Source organism: Chaetura pelagica, unplaced genomic scaffold (genome assembly GCF_000747805.2).
Source record: "Chaetura pelagica isolate M959 unplaced genomic scaffold, ChaPel_1.0 scaffold129, whole genome shotgun sequence".
Taxonomy (NCBI): domain Eukaryota; kingdom Metazoa; phylum Chordata; class Aves; order Apodiformes; family Apodidae; genus Chaetura; species Chaetura pelagica.
The window spans coordinates 316,512-341,143 of NW_009954536.1; the positions used below are offsets into that span (position 1 = coordinate 316,512).

Sequence of the window (24,632 nt, forward strand, 5' to 3'; positions counted from 1 at the left end):
CAGGAATGTGACATTAGCTTGGAGCAAACTAATCCAGTCAGTGCACAGGAACACTTGCTGAAACAGAGGGTTGTGAGAGCAGGCTGATGCCTTGGCATGGTGCTGTCTGCTCAGAGGGCCTCCCATCTCCATGAAAATGCAGGGATGGAAGGAGAAGGGGCATAAAAAAGGAGTCTAGACCTGAAAGCAGGACAGTTTTGTCTGCCCTTGCTCCTTTACATTGAGATGTGAAGCAGGGAAACGTCACTTCTATTGTGCTCCTTAAATGAAGCTTCCATTTACTTGATATCACCTTAAAAATAATTTCAAAATCACATCTCTATGGAGGAAAAGCTACTGATGTATTTTATTGGAACTTGGGGAGCAAAGAGAAGCAAGGAATAAGGCTGTCATAGCTTTGCAATGCAGGCAGTGAGTGACATGACCACCTCAAGCAAGAGCAGGGATCCCTGGGGCATTGCTAAAGGATCAGGTCCTGCCCCAGAGGTGAAATTCTGTTGAGGGAAAGTAATCCAAATTAGTTTGCCTTCTAAATATATTTTCTTTCCTCAAAGTTGTTTTCCCATGTGGAAAATATGAACCAAAGCCGAAAGCAACTGTTATTTTTTTGATGCTTGGGTATATAAAGCAAACCTGCCTCTCTTTCTGCCACTTGACACTCTTTAAAATAATAATGTCCCTCCTAAAGCTTGAGATCAATTAGAAGCTTCTCACATGCTTATTAGCTTTACTTTTCTATATGCTAAAATAGAGCTTTAATGCAAATTAGTCTTCAGCATTTGTAACACAAGTTTATAAACAAGCTTGCCCCTTGCTGTCCTGTTCTTTTGAATTTAAAAGAAAATATTTCTATTCCTCTAGGTTTGATGGTTTGAAAAACCCTAAGAAGTGCAGCAACTATTCTATGGACCAAGGAATCTTTCGATGCCTTTTCGATTTTAGCTTCCCAGAAGTCACCAGTACTTACCCAGCTATAAGTATTTTGATTAGAGATGATTCTGAAGAAATTAGGCCTGTGTGTGCAAGTAAAAATCCTACAACCCTTGGTAATTTTATCACCACATTCCATAAAATAGAATTATTGTTATTCATTCTTCAATTTTGGTGTTAACTTTTTTCCTCTTTCTGTTCCTAAGCTGTAATATAATGCAGTACAGGACTTGAACCACTTTTGTCACCAGTGAAATGTAATTTAAAATGATTTCTTTCATTTTCTGTTTCAGTAAAGCCTGCCACGCCCAGGAGTGTTGAGCTCTCAAAGATTAATGATGGAATATACATAGAATGGAGTGAATCAGACACCTTTCCAGAAAATTGTTTGTTTTATGAAGTTAAATATCACAGTGGTGATTCAGACACTGCTCAGATAATTGAAGTAATTTTTCGTTAATTGTGTTTGTTTTTTTTTCCTGGGTGTCTTTTATAACTTGTGTTGATAATCATGGTAACTTAAATATTTACTGTTTAAAAAATGAAAAATTGTGTATGGCCTTCCAGGATCTGAAGGGGCTACAGGAAAGCTGGGGAGGGACTTTTCACAAGGACTTGTAGTGAGAGGACAAGGGGGGATGGAAGGGGAGAGATTTAGGTGTGATATTAGGAGGAAACTCTTCAGTGTGAGGGTGGTGAGAGCCTGGCCCAGGTTGCCCAGAGAAACTGTGGCTGCCCCATCCCTGGAAGTGTTGAAGGGCAGGTTGGATGGGGCTTGGAGCAACCTGGGCTGGTGGGAGGTGTCCCTGCCCATGCAGGGGGGTTGGAACTGGATGACCTTTAAGGTCCCTTCCAACCCAAACCATTCCATGATTCTGTGCTGCATGTGAAGGGCTCTGGTGCACTCGCTGCAAGTGTTTGTGGCCATAAGAGTTTTCTCCCTTGCAGTAGGTTTCTGGTAATAACATCTGTGCAACACAGTTCAGCCAAGTCCCCTGAATCCTTGCCATCATTTCTTCTGGCAAGGCAATAAACTCATTTCACTTATCAGGAAATACGCTGAGGTCCATGAACCTGTTTGTGTCTCAGTGATAAGGGACTCTGGTCTGTTGGTGTTGGGCTTTCCTGTCATCCCTCTGCACTGGGTCAGATGGCTGCCTTGGCCTTCAGTGACATGACTTCATTCTTGTAAAGCAAAAATAATTGCTGGTGGACACAAGAACACAGAATGTTACATAGAAAAGTAAGGGGATAAAAAGACTGAGGATTAAAAGCAAAAAAGTGTATTAAAAGAAAGCTTTGAGTTCAGTGTCTGGATGTCCTCGTGGCTGTGTCTGATCAGAGGGGCTCTGTTTGATCAGAGGGGTAAACAGCCTGACAAGTGTAGGAGTGAGGTGGCAGTCTGCTACTGGGGAACATGTTTTAGTCTTTCTTCTACCCCACATGTAGCCAACTTGAATAATACCAACTTTCCTCAGTAAACTGGCATTTTGCATCCAAAAAAAGTGAACTCTGAGCCCAGTTAGTGTGTGTTTCTGTGTGTGTGTCTCCCTCTGTAGAGGCATCACAGAAGATTTTGGTATGCTCAGAGTTGGATCAATGTTGGTGCCCTGACAGGGGAAGGCAGAGTAAGTCACAGATGTTTCTGAAAAGAAAAAAAACAGGCCTTGTTCCAGACATTGAGTCTTAGTTTGATCATGGATGCCAAATGCTGTATGATAAACAGAGTAGTGAACGTTTAAATCTTAGCTTTGGGATCTCTGTTGAGGCAGTCTGTGGTGCTTAAATGCTACTGTGTCCTTTCTTATGAAGTTCACAAAAAGATCTTCCATCAGAACATTCAGATGTCATGAACTGCACAGTGAAAATGAGCTTTTAAGTGTCTGGGAATACAGTGTCAATTGGCTAAAGCAAATTGCCTTTTCTTTTTACCTTAGGTTGAAAAGAATTATATGTCAGTCCCTAGTGTTGACCCTAATAGCAAGTACATCTTCAAAGTGAGAGCAAAACCCAAGCCTGAGTGTTACAGCAGCAAGCTGGTCAGTGACTGGAGTGAAGAAAAGAGTATTGGTGAGTACAATTGTCCCTGCAAGTCCTTGTGCTTCACTCTTCACCTGTAAGGCATCTCATGCCTTTTGTCTGCTAAGTAAATGGGAGTAGATCATCATCTTCCTCTGTATCTACTTGATTTTATCTGAAAAGAGGGCAAGAGAGTTCTATTCCTTCAGCTGTGTTCAGCCTGGAGATGAGAAAGGGGCCTTCCAGGATCTGAAGGGGCTACAGGAAAACTAGGGAGGGACTTTTCACAAGGGCTTGCAGTGAGAGGACAAGGGGGGATGAATTAAAAATGGAAGAGGGGAAATTTAGGTGAGACATCAGGAATAAATTCTGTAGTGTGAGGGTGGTGAGAGCCTGGCCCAGGTTGCCCAGAGAAGCTGTGGCTGCCCCATCCCTGGCAGTGTTGAAGGGCAGGTTGGATGGGGCTTGGAGCAGCCTGGGCTGGTGGGAGGTGTCCCTGCCCATGCAGGGGGGGTTGGATCCAGATGATCTTTAAGGTCCCTTCCAACCCAAACCATTCTGTGATTTACTACCTGTACCGCTCTATATGTGGGTGGGATTGTCATCCTTGTAGCTGGGCAAGACCCCCTTGCCAGTGGCATCAGTTCTTCATCCCTGAGTCTTCTTCTAGTTTTCATTTGCTTGTCAAATATATCTGCCTTCTAATATCACACTTTTGAAAAAAACAAGTAATTGCTTACAAAAGTCCTAGTGTGTTTGGAAAACATCCAGTCTATTAATTAATTAGAAAATTAATTATTTTGTTGTCACTATTCCTAAAGAGCCTCCCAAAACATCCCTGATTTTCTACAATTTGTGTTTTCCAGGTGAGAAGATGGACTCTACTTTCTACTTGGTTTTAATAGTCACCATTCCATTAATAGTAGCAATATCTACAATAATTCTACTAGTTTATCTAAAAAGGTAAAGAATGATCTCATTTCCTGTCAATCCACTCATTCTGATTGGTCTTTGACTTGCATTACATTTAATCTCTCTTCCAGGTAACTGTCCATGGTGAGCATGTTTCAATAGCAGCTGCTTTACCCATCACATGCACTGCCTGACAAAAAGGGCAGCCCCATTTTGCCTCAGCCATTAGAATTTATTTCTAGTCCATGCACATGCTCTGATTGCACTTGGGTAACATTTTTTATATATGCCTACAGTTAGATTCTTGCTGCACACTTATTGCATCTCCTCTCTTTAAGCAATCAAGTCCAAATTCAAAATGAGGCTTGTGTATGAACTTTATTTTCCCAGATATTTAAAGAAATCTGCTTTTGCTGCTGCCTTTGTCAGGAGTGAAAACTGTTTAGAATTTGTCTGTATGAACATCCCCACTTCCCTTTGGAGAACTGGGTGCAGTTGCACCCAAGTATGACTTGGAAATGGGGATTTTTCCATGCATAACTCCTTCATCTAAAGCTTTTTCTTTTCATTTTTTTTAATGTTCTGAAGGCTTAAGATACTTATTCTTCCTCCAATCCCGGACCCGAGGGAAATTCTGAAGCGCATGTTTGGGGAGCAGAGCGAGGATTTCCAGGTTAGTAAGAAGCTGTTGGGGCAATTAATGGATTGGACCAGAGCCTGTAGGTTTCCCATTTTCTTTTTCCTAATATTTATGTTGATCTTAAAACCAATTGTATACATCCAAGTGTATCATACACAGGCTAAGTATTTATAATGCTAAGAGTTGTTGCCCAAAGCTGAGAGAGAGTTTTTCACTTCAAACTGCTTATACTTTTCTAGATACATGAATAGAACTGTATCCTTCTGTTATTTCACAGTCTGATAGTCCTTTACATCTGTTTGGGGTTGGTTTGGGGGCTGGATTTGGGAGGGGATTTTGTTTGGACTTTTTTGGTTTGGCTGGTCTTTTTGTTTGGTTGGGTTTTCTTTCTTTGGTTGGGTTTTTTTGTTTGTTTGTGTTTTGCAGCTCCACTAAACTACTTCTGAATGTTCAGGTCTTTCTCTGCTAGTTGCTCATCTTTACAGTGCTGAATAAAGTCACTGGTATTTGAATTCCAGCAACTTGTGGTTTTAGCACTTTTACATTAATCACAGTCAGTTTAGCTATGAAGTAAATCAGGGCGTTTAGCTTCTCATTGGCAAGAAATCAAAACCACCTGTCACTGCTTCAAGCTTTGGTTCATGGAAGGCTTCCTATGGGCCATTATTTTAGGAAATATAAACATAATCCTGGCTATAGAAACTCTTGTGCATTTTTTTATTAACTGGGTTTCTAAACAAAACTTAAGTCTGTAGCTCTTTCTGGAAAACATAAGGGAAGTGCTCTTGACAAGCTCTAATCCAAACCAGGATGTGAGGCAACATACCTTGTTCTCTGAACACAGTCCTTGTATGGAAGAGACCTTCTAACTCCCAGTGGCACCTCAAAATCAGCAGCACATGTGGAACATTTGGAGAGGATAATGACTGTCTGGTGCTGCCTGTGCTTTGGATGTTCCCAGTTGAACAGGAGTTGTAGAAATCACTGACTTTTTGAAACTAAGTCCCCTTTTCTGGCCTCCCAATTGCAAATGAGTCAGGGTCCAAAATCCAGGATTCTTTCTTTTTGTTTATGCAGAATATTCTGAGGTCACCTAGTAATAAACCAGAGCTATGTGGGAAGCATGGATCTGGCCTCCTACTTTGCTATATTTTGGTTAAATATTTCAGTGTGTATTTGTCATTCTGGGACTAAGATGGGACTGTTGGCCATGTTGATCATAAATATGGTTTTACTTCGTTGTGCTTGGACAAGTGCTTTGTTACTGCCCACAGTAACTCTATGGTCTTGCCTCTGAGTATTATCTTGGTCTTTATGTGCTCAGGGTCTCAGTGAAAACTCTTCTAGGCATGTCCATCCTCATTTCTTCATCCTCCTGCCTGAGCTTGAGCTGTTCACTGGCTGTAGTTGGAAGCACTCTTAAGATGGGGACCAACCTTCTGTTCTCCTCCAGAGAAAATAACTCTTCTGTCAACCAGGCCTATGCCATGTCCCTTATAAACACAGTTTGTTGCCCACCTGCCTTGGCTTTTTCACCATAACGTAGGCTCTACGTTGTGAAATGGGCTGAAAAAACAATGCTCACCATGAGGAAGTTAAGTGTTAAAACAGTTATAAGTAGAGGGGTTTTTTTCTGTTTCAGAGCTGTGCAAAGGATGAATCTGTGAATGCATACAACAGGTCAATTAAGGAAGAAGAAATTCATACCTTAATTTTAACAGAGACTCCAGTGGGCACCAATTCTGAAAAAGAAACCCGGTAACCTCTGCTTTCCCAGGGAGAGAGGAGGAGACTTCCAGTCCCGTGCCTCAGGTGACAGTGTGGATGTGAAGAAGCTTGGGAGGCATTCACCAGCTTCCACCTCACAGAGTCCTCTCTGAGCCTTAATTCTCTGATGCTCAGAAGCTACATCACTAACAGTGACCATTCCTCAGTTTCTGCTAGAAATGCTGATCTTGGATGATTCAAGATGAGCTCCATGGTCCTGCATTGCAGCTCTTCTCCTGGCTGCAGCCAGCCCTGCCCTATGACTTGTCATTTGCACTTGTGTTGGTGCCTCAGTTGGACTGTAAATGGGCCTTTTGGAGCAAGCACTGTGACTTCTCTGAAGCATCTGGCTGTTTTGCAGCGGGTGACATGAGGCTTGTTTACAGCAGACAGCTCATCAGTGCCACAGCATGGAACTGCTGCCAGGTAGGATGCCAGAGCATGGACCTTTGTGGATGGATTGCTTTGTTTGCTCCAGGGCAGAGAGCTTTCCAGAGGGCATTTCTGGACTGACCTTACCTTTCTGGTTGATGTGTGTCAGCTGTGGCCTGCTCAAACCCCATAAAAGAGGGTTGTTTTGTCCTTAAAAAAATGTGCATGAAAAGCCTCCCTGCTCTCCAGCTGGTATTCAGACTATTAACCAAAGAGGTTTAGTTTTTTATCCTTCCAAATGCCTGTCCTCAGATGCCTTGCCTTCATGGACTTCTGGACTTGTTTAAAATGAGAAATATATTTTTTTACCTGTATTGTACAGTGGCAGATAACTGTGTTGTGTCTCACCAGACTGTGATTCTCCTTTGGCCAAATGGGCCTGAAATTACCTGATTTTTGGAAGCTGAGTCATCCTGAGTCTGCCCAGAAGAATCACCAGGATGGGCCTGTGGTCAAATGGATTAGCAAGTGCTAAACTGCTGAAAGCAAATGAGTTGAAAGACTTCAAGAGCCACCTTTACTGCTGAGCTGATGGATCTGGGGAAAGAGAGGAGGACAACCTTGGCTGCCTTTCTAAGGGAAAAGAACTTCCCCTAAGGGTGAACTTCCCCTGTAGGAGCTTAGCAGCTTAAAACAAGGTGCTGATTTGACTTGAAAAAAGTTATTTCTTCTATATTTTACTGCAGCAAGTTGATGACTTTTTCTTTTCTAAATCACAGACAGATTTGTTAATTTTGTGATGGTTTTGGTTTGAGGTTGCTTTACCCAGCAATGCTCAACAGACACTTTCGGTCACAACTGACATTTCTGTGCTCTTTAGTTTCTCCTCTGCTGCAAGAGTAGAGCAGCAGAACCCTGATTGTGCTGGAGGTAAAAATTCAAGTAATGGGAAGAAAGAAATCCTCTTTATGGTCAGTGTTCAGGAATCTCTTGCTCCCCCCAGCTAAGTGCAGCCACTTAGTGATACAGTCAGACTGGGAAGAGATCTCAGATGTTGGCTAGGAATAAACTCTCCAGCCACTAACCTTTTGAAGTCCAGCCCTGTCCTCAAACTCCATTCAGTCAAAAATCTGAAATGCAGTGCTGCCTTTTTAGAACACACTGCTCTGATGGAGCTAGAACTAACAGAGCTTGTCTTTTAGCTACGAATTTACATTCTTTGCCCTCTTATGTATTCCCTCCCTCTCAATAAATTCAGTTTTCCCCCCAGTCCCACTGAGCCTCTCAAACATGCAGTTTCCTCCACATCTCTTATCTACCTCTTGTTACTGGTGGTAGCAGGGGGAGGAGAAATGTAGCAGAACCAAAAAAACACGTTTTAGTTTAAGTCTTTTACTTAGGATCAGGCTAAACATGGGGGGAAAAAATATAAAAATTGTTTAACAAGAGAAAATAAATCCTCAGGGATTTCAGTGAGATAAAACTCAGGTTATACAAGGTCAGCTAGCAGCACTATCTGATATTCCAGAGGTAAAGGAATAGTGTGGGGGAAAGGGTAATAAAAATCCTGTGCTGACTTCATTCCTCCTCCCCTGCAACATTTATGTCATTATAGTGATACAAATATTTTTCAAATCTACCTCAACTACAACGTTGGTCATTATAGACCACTAGACAAACAGAAAGGTGTGGTTTCAGTATAAGTGAGCATAACAGTGTATGTTTTGTGGCTTTCAGTACAGCAATCTGGGAAGATCACCCTCAGCACTTCACCCTAAACTCTTTTGACTTGGTTTTGGTATTTATGGTAAACCCAAAGTTTGTTTGAAAAGCAGTAACAAAGAAACAAATTCATAAAGCCAAAGGAGTGGAAAAAACAGATGGGAAGTGCTAGGTCAAAAGGAAGACTTTAAATGCAGATGATGGTTTAGATCACTTGATAGGAATGTTTGGGCTAATTCTTTATTTCCCAACTAGACATAATTGACATACTTCCTAATGGAGGGTTTTCTGGAACCTGTGTGTGGGCATGTAAAGTAAGTGCCTGAGTATATTTCAATCTTTCTTATGTCTTGTTTATGGCCTGGGTATTTTTAGCTTGACATTTTCCAAGTTTTGCTGTCATTTCTTTGTTCTTCGTTGCAGTTTCTTGATCTGTACATTTGTTTAAAGAATGAATAAATATGTTTGAATGTGGTTTTTTTTCAATATAATTGAGTGGCATTTTGTTCTCGGGCTGAAAAGATAAATTGAGACAGCAGAGATGGCAGTGGCTGAATGTGAATCCATGTTTCAGGCATGCAGAACCCAGAGCAGAAACCCCTCTTCCCTTCCAGCTGTGAGCCCAGCCTGGGCCATCAGTGGGGAATGTTCCAGCTGCTGTTTTTTTGGCTGGAGTGATGAGATGGAGGTGGAACTGTGCACAAGACTTGTGCCCTCACCCTCTGTGTACTCAGCACCATCCTGCCTTCTTACATTGGCATGTTTTTATCATACCACTGTAGAGAGTTGATAAATTCTCAGACTGGCATTAAACTGAGGTTGCTGTAGCCTTACCAAAGGTGGCTTCAATTTTTTAAGTCTTTGTTAACTGCTGAAGTCAGTAAAAATGCCAGGTTGTTAAACTGATGCAAACCATTCCCTAAATGATGAGACCCAAATAAAGCACATTAGCAAAGGCTTCTTTGAAAGATTCACAGTCAGCCTGCTCTGCTCCCTTCAGGTCAGTGAGCAGATCATTCAAAATTCAGGAATAAACCTCGAAGCTAAAAAGCCAGTCCACGTGGCATTTTCTTTTCCAGTTCTACAGTTTTTGTATTTGATTTTAATCCTTCCTCCACAAGTGACCTCTTCTTATTTTAATACACGATGATGAGTATTTGAAGTTTTCTGTATTAGGCATGCTAGGAAAATGAAACACTTTTTTTTGGTGTGAATTTGGATTTATGTCAATGGAGAAATGCTGTGACATAGTTGGATAGCTGTAAATGGGTCAGCAGATGAGCACACCAAACTGTAAGCCATGGTGTGTCAATGCTCAGTAGGCAGAACTGTTCACAGATTGGGTATTTCCATTCACTGGAAAATATTCAATAAACTTAGTTCTGAATTGGAAATTCAAATATTCAGAATTTCCTCTAGAAGGGTAATGTTGATTTATTTTTCATCTAAAAAACAAAAGGAGGAGACTTTCCGTTCTGGAGGGTTTTCCCCTCACCCAGGAAAGAGCAGAGGCAGGTGACTGGAAGCCCAGGTATGGTCAGAGCTCTGCAGAAACCTCCTTCCTTTCTTCTCCCCCCAGCACCACGTTGGGCAGCATTTGAGCTCTTCAGCTCCAGGAATGGGCACAGTGGGGCTGGGAGGAGCTGATCTACCAGGGTTATTGAAGGTTCATTGAGGTGATTCTTAGTATTTGCAAAAATAAAAGGTTTCAGGGGAACAACCCCCCTGGGCTCTCTTGCCAGCTCAGAAACGCGGCTTCTAGAGAACCCTCACAATCCAAACGCAAAACCAGATTAAAATCTCTCTCTTTGGATGAGCTTCCTGCTAGCTGTGGTGAACGTGGGAGTCTTGAGATCACGTTTATGTAACTAAATCCACAGCAAAGCAATATGGCTGGGAGTGGGAGGTGCAGGAGAGAGACAAACTTTCTTTCAGGTCCGGAAACTCTGCCTCAGGTTCGTAGTGTGTGAGTCTGAAGCTTGTTGATGACTTGTGGGGTTCTGGGGGTGGGTTTTTTTTGCTCTCTTTTCTCCAACTGTGTTGATAAGGTTAATGAAATCCTTTCTCTTTGCTTGTAAACCTTGTCTTGTTGATCATTGAAGTGTCCCTTTGACAGCTGTGCTCTGGTTATTGCCAAGGAGTCTTCTGAAGGTAGTAACTCAGTGGGACATGATCTCTGCTGTGACCACAGAGCTGCAGAACAGCCACTGTATTCTAGTAATACTCTCTGCTGCTTCTGTTTCTGCCAAAGTACTGCAATTATTTTGATGACTCTTGCACAAAGCATCTACAAAGAGAAGCTTTCCAGTAAACCAGTACTTCCAGTAACCATACTCTTTGCTTATTATGTTGAAGTTCTTCCTCTATTTAGTTTGGCTTAAAACTTGGCAAGGAGCATGATGAGATTGAAAGCTGAGTGAGAAAAGGGATTTTGTTAAATTCATGCACTGTAATTTTTTTGGAGCCTGGACAAAATTTACTAAGCTAAATCAAAAGTCAGGAGCAGCTCCTTCCAGTAATTTAATTACATTTTTGATGATTGTGTAATGTCTTGCTTGAAAAGTAGAGCTGGCCCTATGTCTTCTGTGCTCAAAAAAGCCTAAACCCAATGGAATATGTGCTTCATGCCAGGAACAAATGTATGTGTGATGGGCAGGCTTTCCTATTGATCTAATGAAATCCCGTGCTCTCAGCAGTTGCTGTCTCCATGTGTACCATGGAATTCTGTGAAGTCTGATAATGCCAGAAAGGAGGTGTTTTTAAGGCACTTAGCTCTGCCATTGTCACTTCTCCTGAACCTGTTTGTAGCAAGTGGAAACAAAATCAACCAATTTTTCTGACAGTAGCAGTGAGAGCACCAAAATTAGTCTGTCTCTGTTTTGCCTGCTGGAGCCTTTCTCCCTCCTCACTTCAAAGCTTCTTAACCCACTAGTTTCCATCCTTCATACAAAATGTCAGTGTAGTAACTTCAGAAATGCCAGCTAGCTACTCTTAAAAGGTGTGAAACTGCTCAGTCCTTCAAATGTCAAAGTTAGTTACAGTGACAGCTCTTCAGGGTATGGCTACTCGGTTTTAACTTCACATCCTATGGTGTTCTAGGAGAATATTCAGCTGTAAATAAACCTGAGTAGATCAGCAGGTACCAAGGCAGAGGTGTTAGTTGACATTTTTCCACAGCTGATTTTTATAGGTCTTTTACTGCTTACAAGATTGTGTGTCTTGTTTTTTTAGGAGGAATAAAAAGTAGGAAACTAGTGACATACCAGTCAGAGAGAGAAGGGAACCTGCCTTTCTGTGTGGTACTTCAAGGGCTGTGCTTAAGCCTGGGCTGGAGCAAAAATCCTGCAGCCTTGGAAACAATGGGCCATTTTTATTAGGTGTGTAACATAATTTATTTGGTTTTGTTTCTGGGATGTATGTGAATCTATTAAAGCTTAGGGCTGGAAGAGTGGTCAGAGTTCCCCCTGCCCTGTCCTCTGCTGAGCAGAGCCAGCACAGAGTGCTCATGGTGGAGGCTTTTCCAACTTGGAAAAAATACCTAGTGAAAGAGTCTCCCAAATGTTCAGTCCCACTGCTGGATTCTCCTTCATTAGAAAACTTCCCCAGTCACTGACCTAAGTTGATTTTGCTGCAAATTAGGTTGCTGCCTTCTCCTTCCTCCCATCACCAGGGACAGTGGTTGTTCAGCATCTAGTTTGTGCTCTGATCATGCTGCCCTGAGTTCTGTCTCTGTTCTTTTCTGCTTTAAAAAAGAAAAGAAAAGAAAAGAAAAGAAAAGAAAAGAAAAGAAAAGAAAAGAAAAGAAAAGAAAAGAAAAGAAAAGAAAAGAAAAGAAAAGAAAAGAAAAGAAAAGAAAAGAAAAGAAAAGAAAAGAAAAGAAAAGAAAAGAAAAGCCTGAATATGTCAATGTCATCTCCTAAGGTATATTTTCTAAATCATTCATTGTTTTTGTTGGTCTTATCTAGAGCTGAGTGTAAGCCAGGCAGCATAACCCTCAAGCCAGCAGAGCAATGACCTTATTGTCTCTCAGTCCTCTTTTCCCCATGTTTATCCAAAATGAACAGCTTCTCCTTCTTTCCGTGGCAAGGACTGTTGTCTAGCTGCTCCTTAGTTTGTGGCTTTCTGCAATTTCTGACCTTTTTAGCAATGCTGCTGCCCTGTCAGTCACTCCTTGCTGCAAAATTGATTTCTGCTGCCTAAGAGGAATGCTTTTAACAGTTTTACTGGATTGCTTTTTTTGTTGCTTGTGTTGCTGTGCCATTTGGAAAGCTGCTGCTTTATTTTTTTAATACTCTAATTGTTTCTCCAGACATCTTTGTAGCCATTCTTCCTTTGATATAATCCATAGAGGGGCTTCTTTCACATTATGAAATTGCTTAAAATGCTAACTAAAGCTGCTAACCTGTCAGATGCCTACGAAACAGCAGCATTTGCTGCTCTGTACCCAGGTCAAGTTGTCTTTAAGAAGGTTTTGTTGTGGTTTTTTTTCCATCTAGATGCATAGCCATCTCAGTGATTAACTGTTATATTTCCTCAAGCTGCTTAAGAGGATGTTGTCTCATAAGTTAGGCCTATGAAACTGGATTGGTTTGGCACAAACTGCTCTCGATGTCTGGTAAACAACATGAAAAAGGGGTGAAACAAATGGTTTACTTTGTTCCAGAATGTTCTAGGAATAAAAGTGGAACAAATAGACCAATAATTTCTTGGTTGCTTCCTTCTGAAGACAAACAAGATATTTGTCCTTCAGATTTTAAAGACTTCTCCTATTAGCTACAGGCCTCAAGGAAAGCTGTCTATGTTCTACGTTGCATCAATGTTCAGATCATTACATGCTGTGGGATAAATAAGGCCCTGCTCACCTGGAGACATCCACTTTATCTGAATGTTCTCCAGCCTGTTTTCCTGGTTGGATGTTGATTTGCTTGTTAATTTGCTCTGTTTATAGATAATCCTTTTTGTAAAGACTAAAATGAAAGGAAAATGGATGGCACCAAGCTTCAGGGCAGCTCATTCTCATATATCCCATCGGGTCATGAGCTTGCACTTCATCTTCCTTTAGCTCATAGGGTATCCAAAGGCTCTTTTTTTTTTTTTGTCTGTTTTATTCCCTGTTAACGAGGACACATGTTAGTGTGTTGCTTTCATGCTCTCAGCCATGCTGGAAGCTGTGGTTCAGAACCCCATCCCCAGTGGGATGAGGGCTGGAGGGCAGAGGAAGGGCATGCTCAGAGCAAATGAGAGGCACCAGCACTCTCTGAGATAGTGACCACATATTACAGCATATATAAACCAGGCTTTATTATCAACTGCCTGCCAAGCTAGGCTCTTCCTTCTGTTCTTTGTCCTCATTGCTCTACCAAATATGGTACAAGTGACTGGTGGAAAGGCAGGGAGACAAAGTCCTGCTGGCGTGTGTGTCAACCCATTCCAACCTGCAGCTTTCCCCTGCTCAGAGTGCTCTCAAAGGTGGTTTGATGTTGCTCCTAAATAGTTTGATGGCTTGTTTTCTGTACTCACTGTGTTGTTTTGCACAGTTGTCAATGGTTATTCTTTAAAAGTTTAGAAAAATATTTGCAAGTGGGCAGAACGCAAATGTTTCTGCTCTGTTGCTGAGCTCTTGAAGTAGAACAAAAACTGCAGAAATGGGAAGTGTACTCCAGCAAAACAGCAGAACAGAGTTCAGGGCTCCAGTGTGCTCATGTGCTCATGTACAATGCACTGTAAGCAGCAAAAGATTTTTCAGCTTGCTAGGGCCCAACTTCCTGATGCTGGACTTTAAATGGTCTTATTTACACCTGCAACCATTTATTTTCTCTGTAGGTGGGGAAGCTGTATAGCAGCTTCTTCTTAATGCACGTGGGGTTTGCAGTGTTCATTTTGTTTATGCAAAGACTTCCAGAGCTGCAAATTTACTGTAACAACAGGGTGGCCCATGCAGACTTGTGGATGTTAGTAACACTGGGTTGGAGTGGATATCTCTCCCCGGGTGACTGAGGTGTATTTTACTCAACCCGCAGCTAATTCAGCTGTTGCACAGCTTTGCTTCCTCTTCTGGGAATGTAACACCCTTTCTGGGATTAGGAAATGCAATTTGTTTAAGCAGCTAGGAAGAGGAAGTAGCTGAGATCTGTTTGGATCCAAGTGTCTTCCTGAGCAATCTGGAACACGACCACGATTCTTCCTATTTAAACAGCAGACACAGGAGAGCAAAAGCTTTTCCTGAATGATTTTGCAAATGTGCTTCTGCTTACATTGTCCTTCTACTACATTTACCTCCTGACTTTCCAACTGTACTTCCACTTTCATTCCTCTCTGAGCCAGGTAAGTGGAATAAGCTTGGAAAGGAAGCATGTGCTTTGGCAACCATAGCCCGTGATAGCAAGGACAGGCTCAGCTGGCAGATCCTCCTACTGAGGCTCCTAACGCTGTTATAAACGAGTTGTGGGCGGCCCCTACAGGACTTGGTACACAATTAATGCTTCTATTATATTGCTTAACTGTCATGAGATGCCTCTGAATGCATTATAGAGTGACGATTGAGAAGGAAACTTGCTGTGGTGTGTAAGCTAAAACGATGAGGTTTATTTTGCAGTCCTGCCTTGGATTCTGAGTAAAAACCTTCCACCTTGCTGGGGGGGAAATGCCTCTATATTTAAGGCTAACCAAGAAATAGAAATGAAGTGGAAATCTTTAGCATGTTGGAGCTCTGGAAGCACAGAATCCCAACTGAGTTGTTACAACACGGATACAGAAGGTCACATCATCCCAGGATTTTTTTTCCCGGGCTTCTTTGGTGCAATCAGGGCAGTTCCTGTCCCTCCCTTAATAATAAGGAAGATAAACGCTTCATTTTCCAGTGGAAGTTGTAGCCATTTGTCTGCAGGACGTGGAGCTTGGGGAAGATGCCCAACACTGCAAGATCCACAGCAGGTCCTGGTGCTGCTTACACCCTGTTTCCAGCTACCGGGAGGCAACGCAGTTGCCTGATGCAACTTGGATGTGCTTGTAGTTATTAATGCTGGAGGGTAACTAGCTCCTCAGGAGAGCTTGGGCTGCTGTTACGTTTTTATTTTTGTAGCTCAGAAGGTGGACAGGGAGAAAGCTGTGATTCCTACAGGTTTGTGCACAACTCCCTGACAGCCCTTTGGCAGGGGGAATGTGCTGTAAGTCCCTTGCCCGGGATGCATTCCCAGGGCTCATCCCTCTCAACCCTTGAACAAAGTCAGCTGAAGTGGCCAGAAGATGCAGAAGTTGCTCCGGAGAGTCATTCTGCCCAGTCCCCCTCCCGGTGCCTCCAGGGTCGGGTTTACACGCGGAGCAGCGATGTAAAACCGGAGCGCCAGCTGTGTCGTGTGTCACTGCAAGGTGACTTATGGCCTTATGTCATGGGGATGGCAGGACAGGCTGGGGGTGCCCCCACCAGCTCTGACCCCAGCAGGGAGGGACAGACTCGGAGTTTGCCCCTGTCACACACGTTGTTTGGGACGCGTCTGTGGCCGCTGCGGTGGTTGTTGTGCGGTGTAGGGGGGGTTCTGCTCGGGTTTTGCTTTGTTTCGTTTATTAAAGCGAGGTTCAGAAACCTTGGGCTGCAAACCCCTGCTTCTGCGGCTCCGAAGGGAGCTGACACTGGGGGGCAGGACTCTCCCGCCAACGGGTCCTCCCAGGAACCCGTAAGAGCACCAGGACCTTCTGCCTGGGGATGTCCCTTCCCTGCAGCCTCACACCAACCTTCTCTTCCCCACTTGCCCGTAGTGCTGGGAGCTGAGCAGCACCCAGAGACCAGGAGGTGCTCCCAGAGGGATGGATGGTGGGCACCTGCCAGGAGCCACCTACAGATCCACCTCCTGAAACCTTTTATTCCCTTCAGCAAGCGCAGTGGGTGAGAGCTGCCCGTGGCTGCATTAACCAGGAGCTAACCAGTCTCAGGAGCAGGGCTCACATTTGCTCTTGCAGAGCTGGTTTTCGCAGCCACCTTCAACTCTTATTCCCAGGCAACAGCCTGATACTTCAACAAAACCCCTTTTTTTTCTTGTTTGAACCGAACCTGTGCTTTCTAAGGAGCAGCCTGTGACCCCTGGCAGCCCCTCTCAGAGGTGTGACAATGTCCCACGTCCTACCTTAGGCCTCCCAGGACCAGAAGGTGGGCGCTGTGGTCATGCAGCTCCTGGCACCCATCACACCTCCTCTGCCACCACACAGCTCAACAGGTCACCTCAGCACCACGGGCTCCAGCACTGGGACCCAGAGGAGCATCCACCAACACAAACGTTCTCCTGCCACATCAAGATCAACCGTTGCAATGGGACAGGTAAATGGGAGAAGCCCCGGATGAGTAAAGGTAAAGAACACCTGGAAAGCTCCTCGGGGCCAGAGGGCAGAGCGGGGTGCCCAGGCCCTGCTCCAAAGCCTGAGATGACAGGGAACGGGGATGTTTTTATTAATAAGCCACTAATGACTGTCTCTTCGGCATTTCCTGGAAGCTCAGCACCTTGGCTGTGCCTCGTGTCAGCGGCCAGAAATCTTGCCTGACAGGCCTGACCGGCAGGAATCTTCTTATCTCTCCTCCGCCCCCAAATCGCCATCCACTTCAGGCATCAGAGGGCAGCTAATTGACTATTGAGCTTCCTTTTCCTGCTCAGACACCTCGGGTGACTCGGTTATTTTCTCTCATTTTTGTTTCCTGAACAGCTCGGCTTCAAAGGCAGCGGGTGCAGGTGATAAACATCCCTGGGATCCCGGGGAGAGGCTGCCCCGGGTGCCCCAGCCTCTTGGGGAGGTGTCCCTGCCTCTTGGAGAGGTGTCCCTGCCTCTTGGAGAGGTGTTTCTGCCTCTTGGAGAGGTGTCCCTGCCTCTCCCAGCCAACCAGGGTGAGACTTAAGGCTGAGGAAGGACATTGCTGCTCACCATCCCTCTTTTCCCTTATCTCCCAAAGCAGAGGAGAGTGAGGACTTTTTTGGGGAAAGAAGTGATGCAGAGTGGCTTTCCAGGGAATGTGACCTTTGCAGGGATATGGCACCATTCTTCAGGGTGGCTTTTCTAAGGAGAAGGGCAGATGTCTGTGGGAATGGCCCTCTGGTTGGGGGCTGGCTTGAGGAGGAGGCTCCCATCTCCACCTTACCTGACCCAGAGTAAGGTCTGACCCTTGTTCTACTCCACCCTACAGAGTGCTGAGCTGCTGCCAAGCTGTGTTTTCCTTTCCCAGGTTGAAAGCACAGTAGAAACTTAGGGGGAAGGTGCTGACCTCTTGCCCTGGCATCAGCTGAGGTGGTGGTAGGGTCCCCATCCCTACCCGAGTTCAAAAATAGGAGCAGATTGCAGGAGGTCCTTGCAAGGGCTCTTCTCCTTAATGGCTGGGGAATTGCAGGGAGCCCTGCTGGGAAGGAAGTCATAGCCCTCCCAGTTGGCATGGGCCAGGGGTTGCCCCAAGCCGAGGGCCAACTGGGCACCCTCGCTGTCCCTGGCAGGAAGAGCCACCTATGGAGACAAGTCTCAAAGGCCAGCCCCGGGCAAAGAGTCACCTTGTTGGACCCCAGAGGTCTTTCTGTGCTGTGATCCACTCTTCAGGTCCCTCTCCAGGAACAAAGCCCAGGCTGGGGGAATAATTGGGACAAAATAGAGAGGCTGAGGAAGCTGTGCTGTAGGATGTGTCAGGGTGTTTATGGCAGCTGGGGAAAGCAGGGGCTGCAGGCCAGGCATGCATGGATTTGCATTTGTGTGTGTGAGCTTTTGTGTTTTATTTTGATAGAGCACCAGCAGCCATATCCATCTGGCAGGAATTGCTCCAAAATCCAGGCACTGGGACTCTGCAGGAGCACCAGCATGGGCACACCATGGGTGGAGGGAGGCGAGGTGCTAGAGCTGATAGCAGAAGCATGTTAATCAAAGTGGGTTAAATGGGATCCACCTATACAGGCACCTCTGGAGCACAGCAAAGCAACTCCAGAAACCACTGAGCAAGAGGGCTGGGGAAATCCAGAGGAAGAGCTGCAGCCACAGGTGAGGTTCAGCATGGTCCCTGCCACGGCGTGGTGGTGCTGGGTGGTCAGGGCTGCACGCAGCCATGGTGGGAACAGGGAAGTTGGGTGGGAAGCAGGATACACTGCCAGGCCTCTACCTGCCCACTAAAAACATGCTGTGCTGGATGGGGAGGCACTGGGAGAGGCTTCAATCTGCGCCATCTGTAATTACCTGGGAGGTGAATGCAACTGTGAAGGCAAAGCTGCAGGGGAGCCACATCTGTCTAGTCTGGATGTGATGAGTTCTTGGTGACAACAGCTGTGCCAGGAACAGGAGGGATACAGGCCAGGGGGCCCTGGGACTGGGCATGAGGAATCCTAGCATCCTGGAGAGTGCGAACCCACAGCTCCCGTGGAACTGTGTCTTGGTGTGTGTCTGCCTGGGCTGATCCACTGCTGCTGTTCCTGCTCCCTCTACAGCCCAGAGAAAAGGAGGTTTCCACCCTCTTTGCCCACCACAGCATGGAGAAGTGAAAGAGCAGCACTACAGATTAAAAGAGCTCCAGTGGTCTTCCCTCCCTGCAGCAGTGTGACCAACAGCACACAGTTCAAAATCTGCTCCTTAGGCTGGCATTTTCACAGGGACAAGACATCCATCAGAGCAGCCATAAACCAGCAAACCACAGCATGGGAAAACATCTAGGATGATAAGATGGGCCAGGTGGGACATACCTAATGCATGGGGCCACCAGACCAAATATGTAATGGCTGGGCCTGTTTCTCAGGGCTTGGTGCTGCCTCAAGCAGCTCACAGGCTGTAGAAAGGCTGTGGGAAGCAGTTGAAGCATAAACCTCCATAGACTGGGGCCATGTTGGACCAGTCTGGGTACATTACTTGTCCTTTCTGACCTTACAGTTGCAGGTTGGTGACCCATCTTCCCCCAGAAGCTGGCAGAGGAAGGGAGAGCACTTTGTGGGGTTTCTCCTCCTTGGCAGCAGGATGTGGGTCAGGGAGGGTGCTAGAGGGTGTCTGCTCACCCTGCCTGGCAGCACCTGCAGCAGTTCCTCATCCCCATGTCAGTGACATGAGTGCAGGCAGCTTGGGTGGACAGCAGTGACAGAGCTGAGATGCTACATGCACCCCATTCTGCTCACTGGGCCCTGACACCCAGGCTAGCACCTCCTTCCAGCATTAACATTTTTCCTGTTGTTTAGTCTGCTGTTGAAAATTACTTCATTTATTTATTGGTTTGGTTTTGCTACACATGACTTTATGAGTCTAGGCCAAACAATCTATACTTTTGGCTTGTACAAACCTTTCCAGGAGGCTGGCTTATTAACTGTGAGTTGATGTTTAACCAAGTCAAGCATTATTTTGTTATAATCTTTCTGCATTGGCATTACTGCCCTTGAGCCTTCCTTCTTCTCCTCTCCTGTTTTTTTCAGTCTGTCAGCATCTTCCTTGACTTGCCCTGCTATGAACACAGGCTTTTCAAGGTGACACTATGCTTTGTGTCCATCCTGTTTGGCTTGCATCAACTCCAAGACTGTCTCTGGTGTTCCATCCACGTTGTGCTACGGGCAGAGAGTGGAAAGGGCTCCTGTGCAATTCTATGCATTTTCTATGCAGTCCGTAAGTTGATATTGAGACTACAGAATGATACAGTCTTGTTTTTCTTTGAGTGCAAGGAGGAGAGAGAACAAAAAGGGAAGAGATGCCCTGTTGTGCTGCATGGGAGCAGTGAGGTTGGCATAGAGCAAAACTACAGCATGGCAAATTTTCTTTCTTTAAATTGCAAAAAAAAAAAAAGAACAGTTCTGCAAGAACACCCAGCTCTGTGGGTTCGTTTCTTCCCCAGGGTTACAAAATCTGCTCCCAGGACCCTGCACAACAAGGCTGCAAAGGCAAAGCCTTGCTCTGGTGGGATACTCCCAGGGCAGTTCAACTTTCAGGGAGTCCACTCTATAACCTTACAAAGGAAGGATGAGCCCACCTTTTCACAGCTTTGTTGTGCATTTTGTCCTGAGTGCCATAAATACAATGTTGGTCCATAAAATTGGTGTGTGAAATAAGGTTAGTCACAGGACTTCCTGGCAAAGCAGCTCATAAACAAGCTTTCCTCACTTCCCTCTTATGAAAGTTCAGCTCTCCTCTGAGGCGCTGACTTCTTTGTTTCCCTTTTCTCCTACTTATCCCCTGACTCCCATTAGTATCTGAGTCAGTCTAGCAAACATTTCGCCCCGTGGCAGCCTCTCCAAACAGCAGGAAGATCAGGCTCTGGAGTGCAGTCTTGACACATCTCGGGGATCCTTTGGCACTCTCTGGTAGGTTTTTTTCTGTCGTTCCTCATTCACACATTGAGAAAGAGGGAACCAATGGCCCATGTGTTCAGCAGCTCATTAGCAGTGAATGGCAATAGGGTCTGCGATGCTTCCTCTCCCCTCCCTCCCTTTCTCACTCTCATCCTCCCCGTACTTTAACCTTTGCAGTGGCAGTTTCCTGGATTGCGTTTGCTGTTCAACATCTGGTGGTAGAAGAAGGTACTTAACTAGGCCTCACCATTATTTATGTTTTACTGAAAAACACTCCCACTTTCCTGGATGCAGAAAGGTGGCCAAGCACACGTGAAGGACGCACCCACTGCTGTGTGTTTTATAGATGCAGCCTTCTAGCACACAGGTCACCCTGTCACCCTCCTGGCATTTACAGTCTCACTAGCAGCCTTGCTGGCCTTGATCCACATATTTATCTCTGACTTCCTCATTAGCACGAAGGAGAAGTGTACGTAGTAGTTGGACCAGATAGAGGAGAGCTCCCAAAGCAGCCAGGAGACGTGCATGGATGAGTCATCTGCTCTTTGGTTGCTACTAGTTGGAAAAAAATTACTCCGCACACAGAAGGTTGTAGTGGAAATTTCCCTTCCCTGCTACAGCCTCTGTCATTGAACCCACTGACACCCACACAGCTCCCCACGCTGGTGCCTTGATCTCACCCATTCACCCAGAGAGACCCTGGCCCAGGCAGGCTCTGTCCATACCTGTCAGATTGCAGAACTGGGACTGAGAACTGCCAACCCTGTGTCACCCCAGCTGGTCGCAGCCCTGCCAGCAGCTGGGGTGGTTTGCAGCATTGCTCGAGGGTGCATTTCCTGGAAGCAAGAGTTATGAAGGCAGGAAATCTTCCAGATAACTTCACATACAGATGAAAACCTAGCATTTTATGGTAGGCCTGTGTTTCCTTCTCCTTTCTGTTATCCTTTCACTGTCTTGTTGTTCCTGGTAGGCCTGTGTTTCCTTCTTTCTGTTATCCTTTCACTGTCTTGTTGTTCTCACCTCAGCTACTTAGTGGCCTTCCTTTCCCTCTCACTGTCCTTGCTGAAGTCCTGAGCATCTCCTGACTTTTTTTTACACAGGAGCCACCATTTGTGATGTCTAGCAGCACACCCAAAGCCAAAGCTTGCTGTTCTTGTCAAATGACAGCCCAGCTGGGACACAGATGTTGAGCCCCATTTATCACAATCCAGGGGCTTCTGGACATTTTTCCAAAAGATGTGTTCCATTCTTCTTTCTCCAGGTCCCTTTTAACAACCAATTCACCTTAGTATGTCTTTTATGCAAACAGCAATTTCCTTTTGAAGCTCTCAGTGAAGGCTGTGTTTGTCACTTAGTGCTCTGGGAGGAATTTGGTTAAACTGGACTGGAGACAAAAATATCTCTGTTTCCTCTCCCAGGAAGGTATTGGATTCCTGCACTTCGTGTGCATTTCTGCTATGAAAAGGAGCTCAGTGAGAGTGCTGTTATGAGGCTGTCCTTCCACATTGATTCCTGGCTCAAGCACATCCAATTCACTCATTAAAAAGACTGGTTGCCATAGTTCCAGCTGGAGGCTCAGGTGGGTCTCCATGAGCCAGGCTGTGGTCTTCCCCCTGCTAAGGCATCATCATCGATAGCAAACACAACAAGCACAGCTCTTGGGTCCACTGATTGTGACAGCAATGCTGTCCCCATGGTTAGAGCTCACTGCCTCATTCAGACTGGGCTCAACACTGTGTTATATCACTGTCTCTGCAGGGATACAGGAATGCAAAGCTGGAAACAGGGAGTGGAGGGGTTTGCATTTAACGTCCCAGTTTGCAGAAGCTGTTGGCAGAGACTAAGGCAGTGGGTGTCTGCCCACCCTGACCACTCCATGTTAACTGAGAGCCACCAAACACAGGTCCCTCCTTGCATGGGTTCCAGGGACAAGTGCTTTTCCAGAGCCACATCCCACTGCTTCTTCCTCTGCCTGTACTGGGGCAATGGGGAATAAACCATCCATCTTTCAGGGCAACACATGGATGGGGGTGATCGCCACATGCCCCAGCCACATGGAAGGAACCATGGTGCTGGTGTCACTTCCTATCTGCCAGCATTGCAGCTGGGGCAGTGGATTTCTAAGCCATGTTCCTCCCAGAGAACTAGGAAGTTATTTCCAGCTTTGACCAAAGTTCCATCCTCTGAGCGTCCCCATCTGTGCTCCCCACCACGCAGTGACCGCTCCGCCAGCCTGTTTTCAGCAGGTACTGAGAGCTGTGATGTGCCAGGAGCCCTTGGAGGGCTGCCCAAGCATTTTGTGAGCCCTGTTGCCATGATACTGAACGCAGAGCAGATGTTTATTTCAACAGAGATGGCTTTGATTCCTTTTCAACTTCTCTCTCGAGCTGCCATCGTGTGTGAATACGTCTTCCTGGGAGCCAAGCGCCGCCAGGGCCCAACAGGCAGGCGTTGTGGCTGCAGCCAGCGTGGAGAGGGACAGGGCTGAGGGGCATGTGGCAGAGTGACATAAAGCCAGCTGATGGCCCTGGCTGCTGGGGAGGGATGGTGGAGGCTCCAGGGAGGCTGAAGGGAAATGGGAGTGCACGTGCGCGCACAGGTCGTGTGCTCGTGCATGTGTGTGCATGTGCACGCACGTGTGGTTGTGTGGCTTTGTTTTGGTGCTGAGAGCCTGGGGAAAAGCAGCCTCCTGCTCACAGCCAGTGCTCCCAACACTTCATTTTTCTCTTTGTTTCCTCCCAGCTGCCTTCATCAAATCATTGTTGCCTTGCTGCAGAGCTGGACCAGCCTTGCTGGGAGCTGAGCTGATAAGCAACAGAAGCCAGGCACTAAAATAATGGGAGAAGAGGTAAGGAGATCTCTTTCTTTAAGACAGTCATTCCAGGTGAGAACTAGTGAGGAAAAAATACCACTTCTTCCTGATTTCCCCCTCCCCGCCCCCCTTCTTCTTTCCTCTTGCATTTCCTCCCTAGTTTTCCTGCTGGAATCTTTTAAAAATAATCTTTCTTTACTCTCTCTCCTTTAAACCATCTTACCTCTTTCTTTCTCCCCACTCTTTTCTTGGTGCTGGCAGAAGTGAGTGCTAAGAGCAGCCTGTCCCCACAAGCACCCTGCCCAGAGCCCTGCCTGGGGCTCTCACCCTTGTGCCCCTTCAGAATGGGTGCTGTGTTAGTATAGATATTCCACCAGAACCAACTTCTTGTCGCTGTTCCCTTATATAGAAATGTTTTTAATTCTATAAATACCATATGTATTTTATGAAAAATAAATAAATCCTTTTTTTTTTAAGAGAAAAAAAAAAAAAGGCTGTACTGCCTATGCAAAGACAGCGTGCTGGTGTTTTGTTTGCCCACTGGCAGGGCCTCTCACTCACTTCCTTCACCCCTTCCACTGTTGTGGCCAAAATATTTTTGGTATTCCAAGAGCGCAAGCTTCGCTGAAAGTTTGGTTTCCTGCTAAGGGAAATTCCCCCCCCCCCCAACTAAGGGGGATATTAGAGCAGAGAAGAGTTATTTCAAATAATAAAATAGATTTGCAAGCAGGGAGGAGAATATACAAGAATACTAATTTGAGAACATCAGTGTTCTGTGACGTTAAACTACTTCATGGGATATAATTACCTGTAAATATATACATAGGCATGTGTCTGTGTTGGTTTATTTTACAGATGGAAGTGTGAGTATAGTTGTAGTAAAGAGGCCAGAAACACAACGCTAACCCCATCTCACTTATGTTGCAATTTTGAAAGTACAGGACTATCCTACCCAAGACTGGCTGCTTTATGCCAAATGCTATATCAAAAGAAAAAGTTCACTAGTATAAGCATCTTTTTCTGACAAAAGTAGAAAGTTTGCCCTTGAACTTGTGAACAGTTTATTCAATTTATCACAATCCTTAATCACGTGGTGACTCACCACTCACCAGGCTGGTACAATACACATTCACTATTAGGTTAGTACCTGCCTAAAGTCAATTTACTAATTTATTTTTTTTTTTTT

The 24,632-nt window shown here is 45.4% G+C and overlaps 1 protein-coding gene across 1 annotated transcript in view; it reads left to right on the top strand.

The window, feature by feature from the left end:
• Positions 1 to 24,632, top strand: part of IL13RA1 (interleukin 13 receptor, alpha 1) — a 56,024-nt gene that overhangs the window by 7,150 nt on the left and 24,242 nt on the right. The window contains exons 4-10 of the mRNA XM_010004764.1: positions 862 to 1,046; positions 1,224 to 1,375; positions 2,868 to 3,000; positions 3,816 to 3,912; positions 4,450 to 4,534; positions 6,144 to 6,259; positions 7,521 to 7,611. Coding sequence (XP_010003066.1) covers positions 862 to 1,046; positions 1,224 to 1,375; positions 2,868 to 3,000; positions 3,816 to 3,912; positions 4,450 to 4,534; positions 6,144 to 6,259; positions 7,521 to 7,611 — 859 coding nt within the window. The remainder of the gene's footprint in view (positions 1 to 861; positions 1,047 to 1,223; positions 1,376 to 2,867; positions 3,001 to 3,815; positions 3,913 to 4,449; positions 4,535 to 6,143; positions 6,260 to 7,520; positions 7,612 to 24,632) is intronic.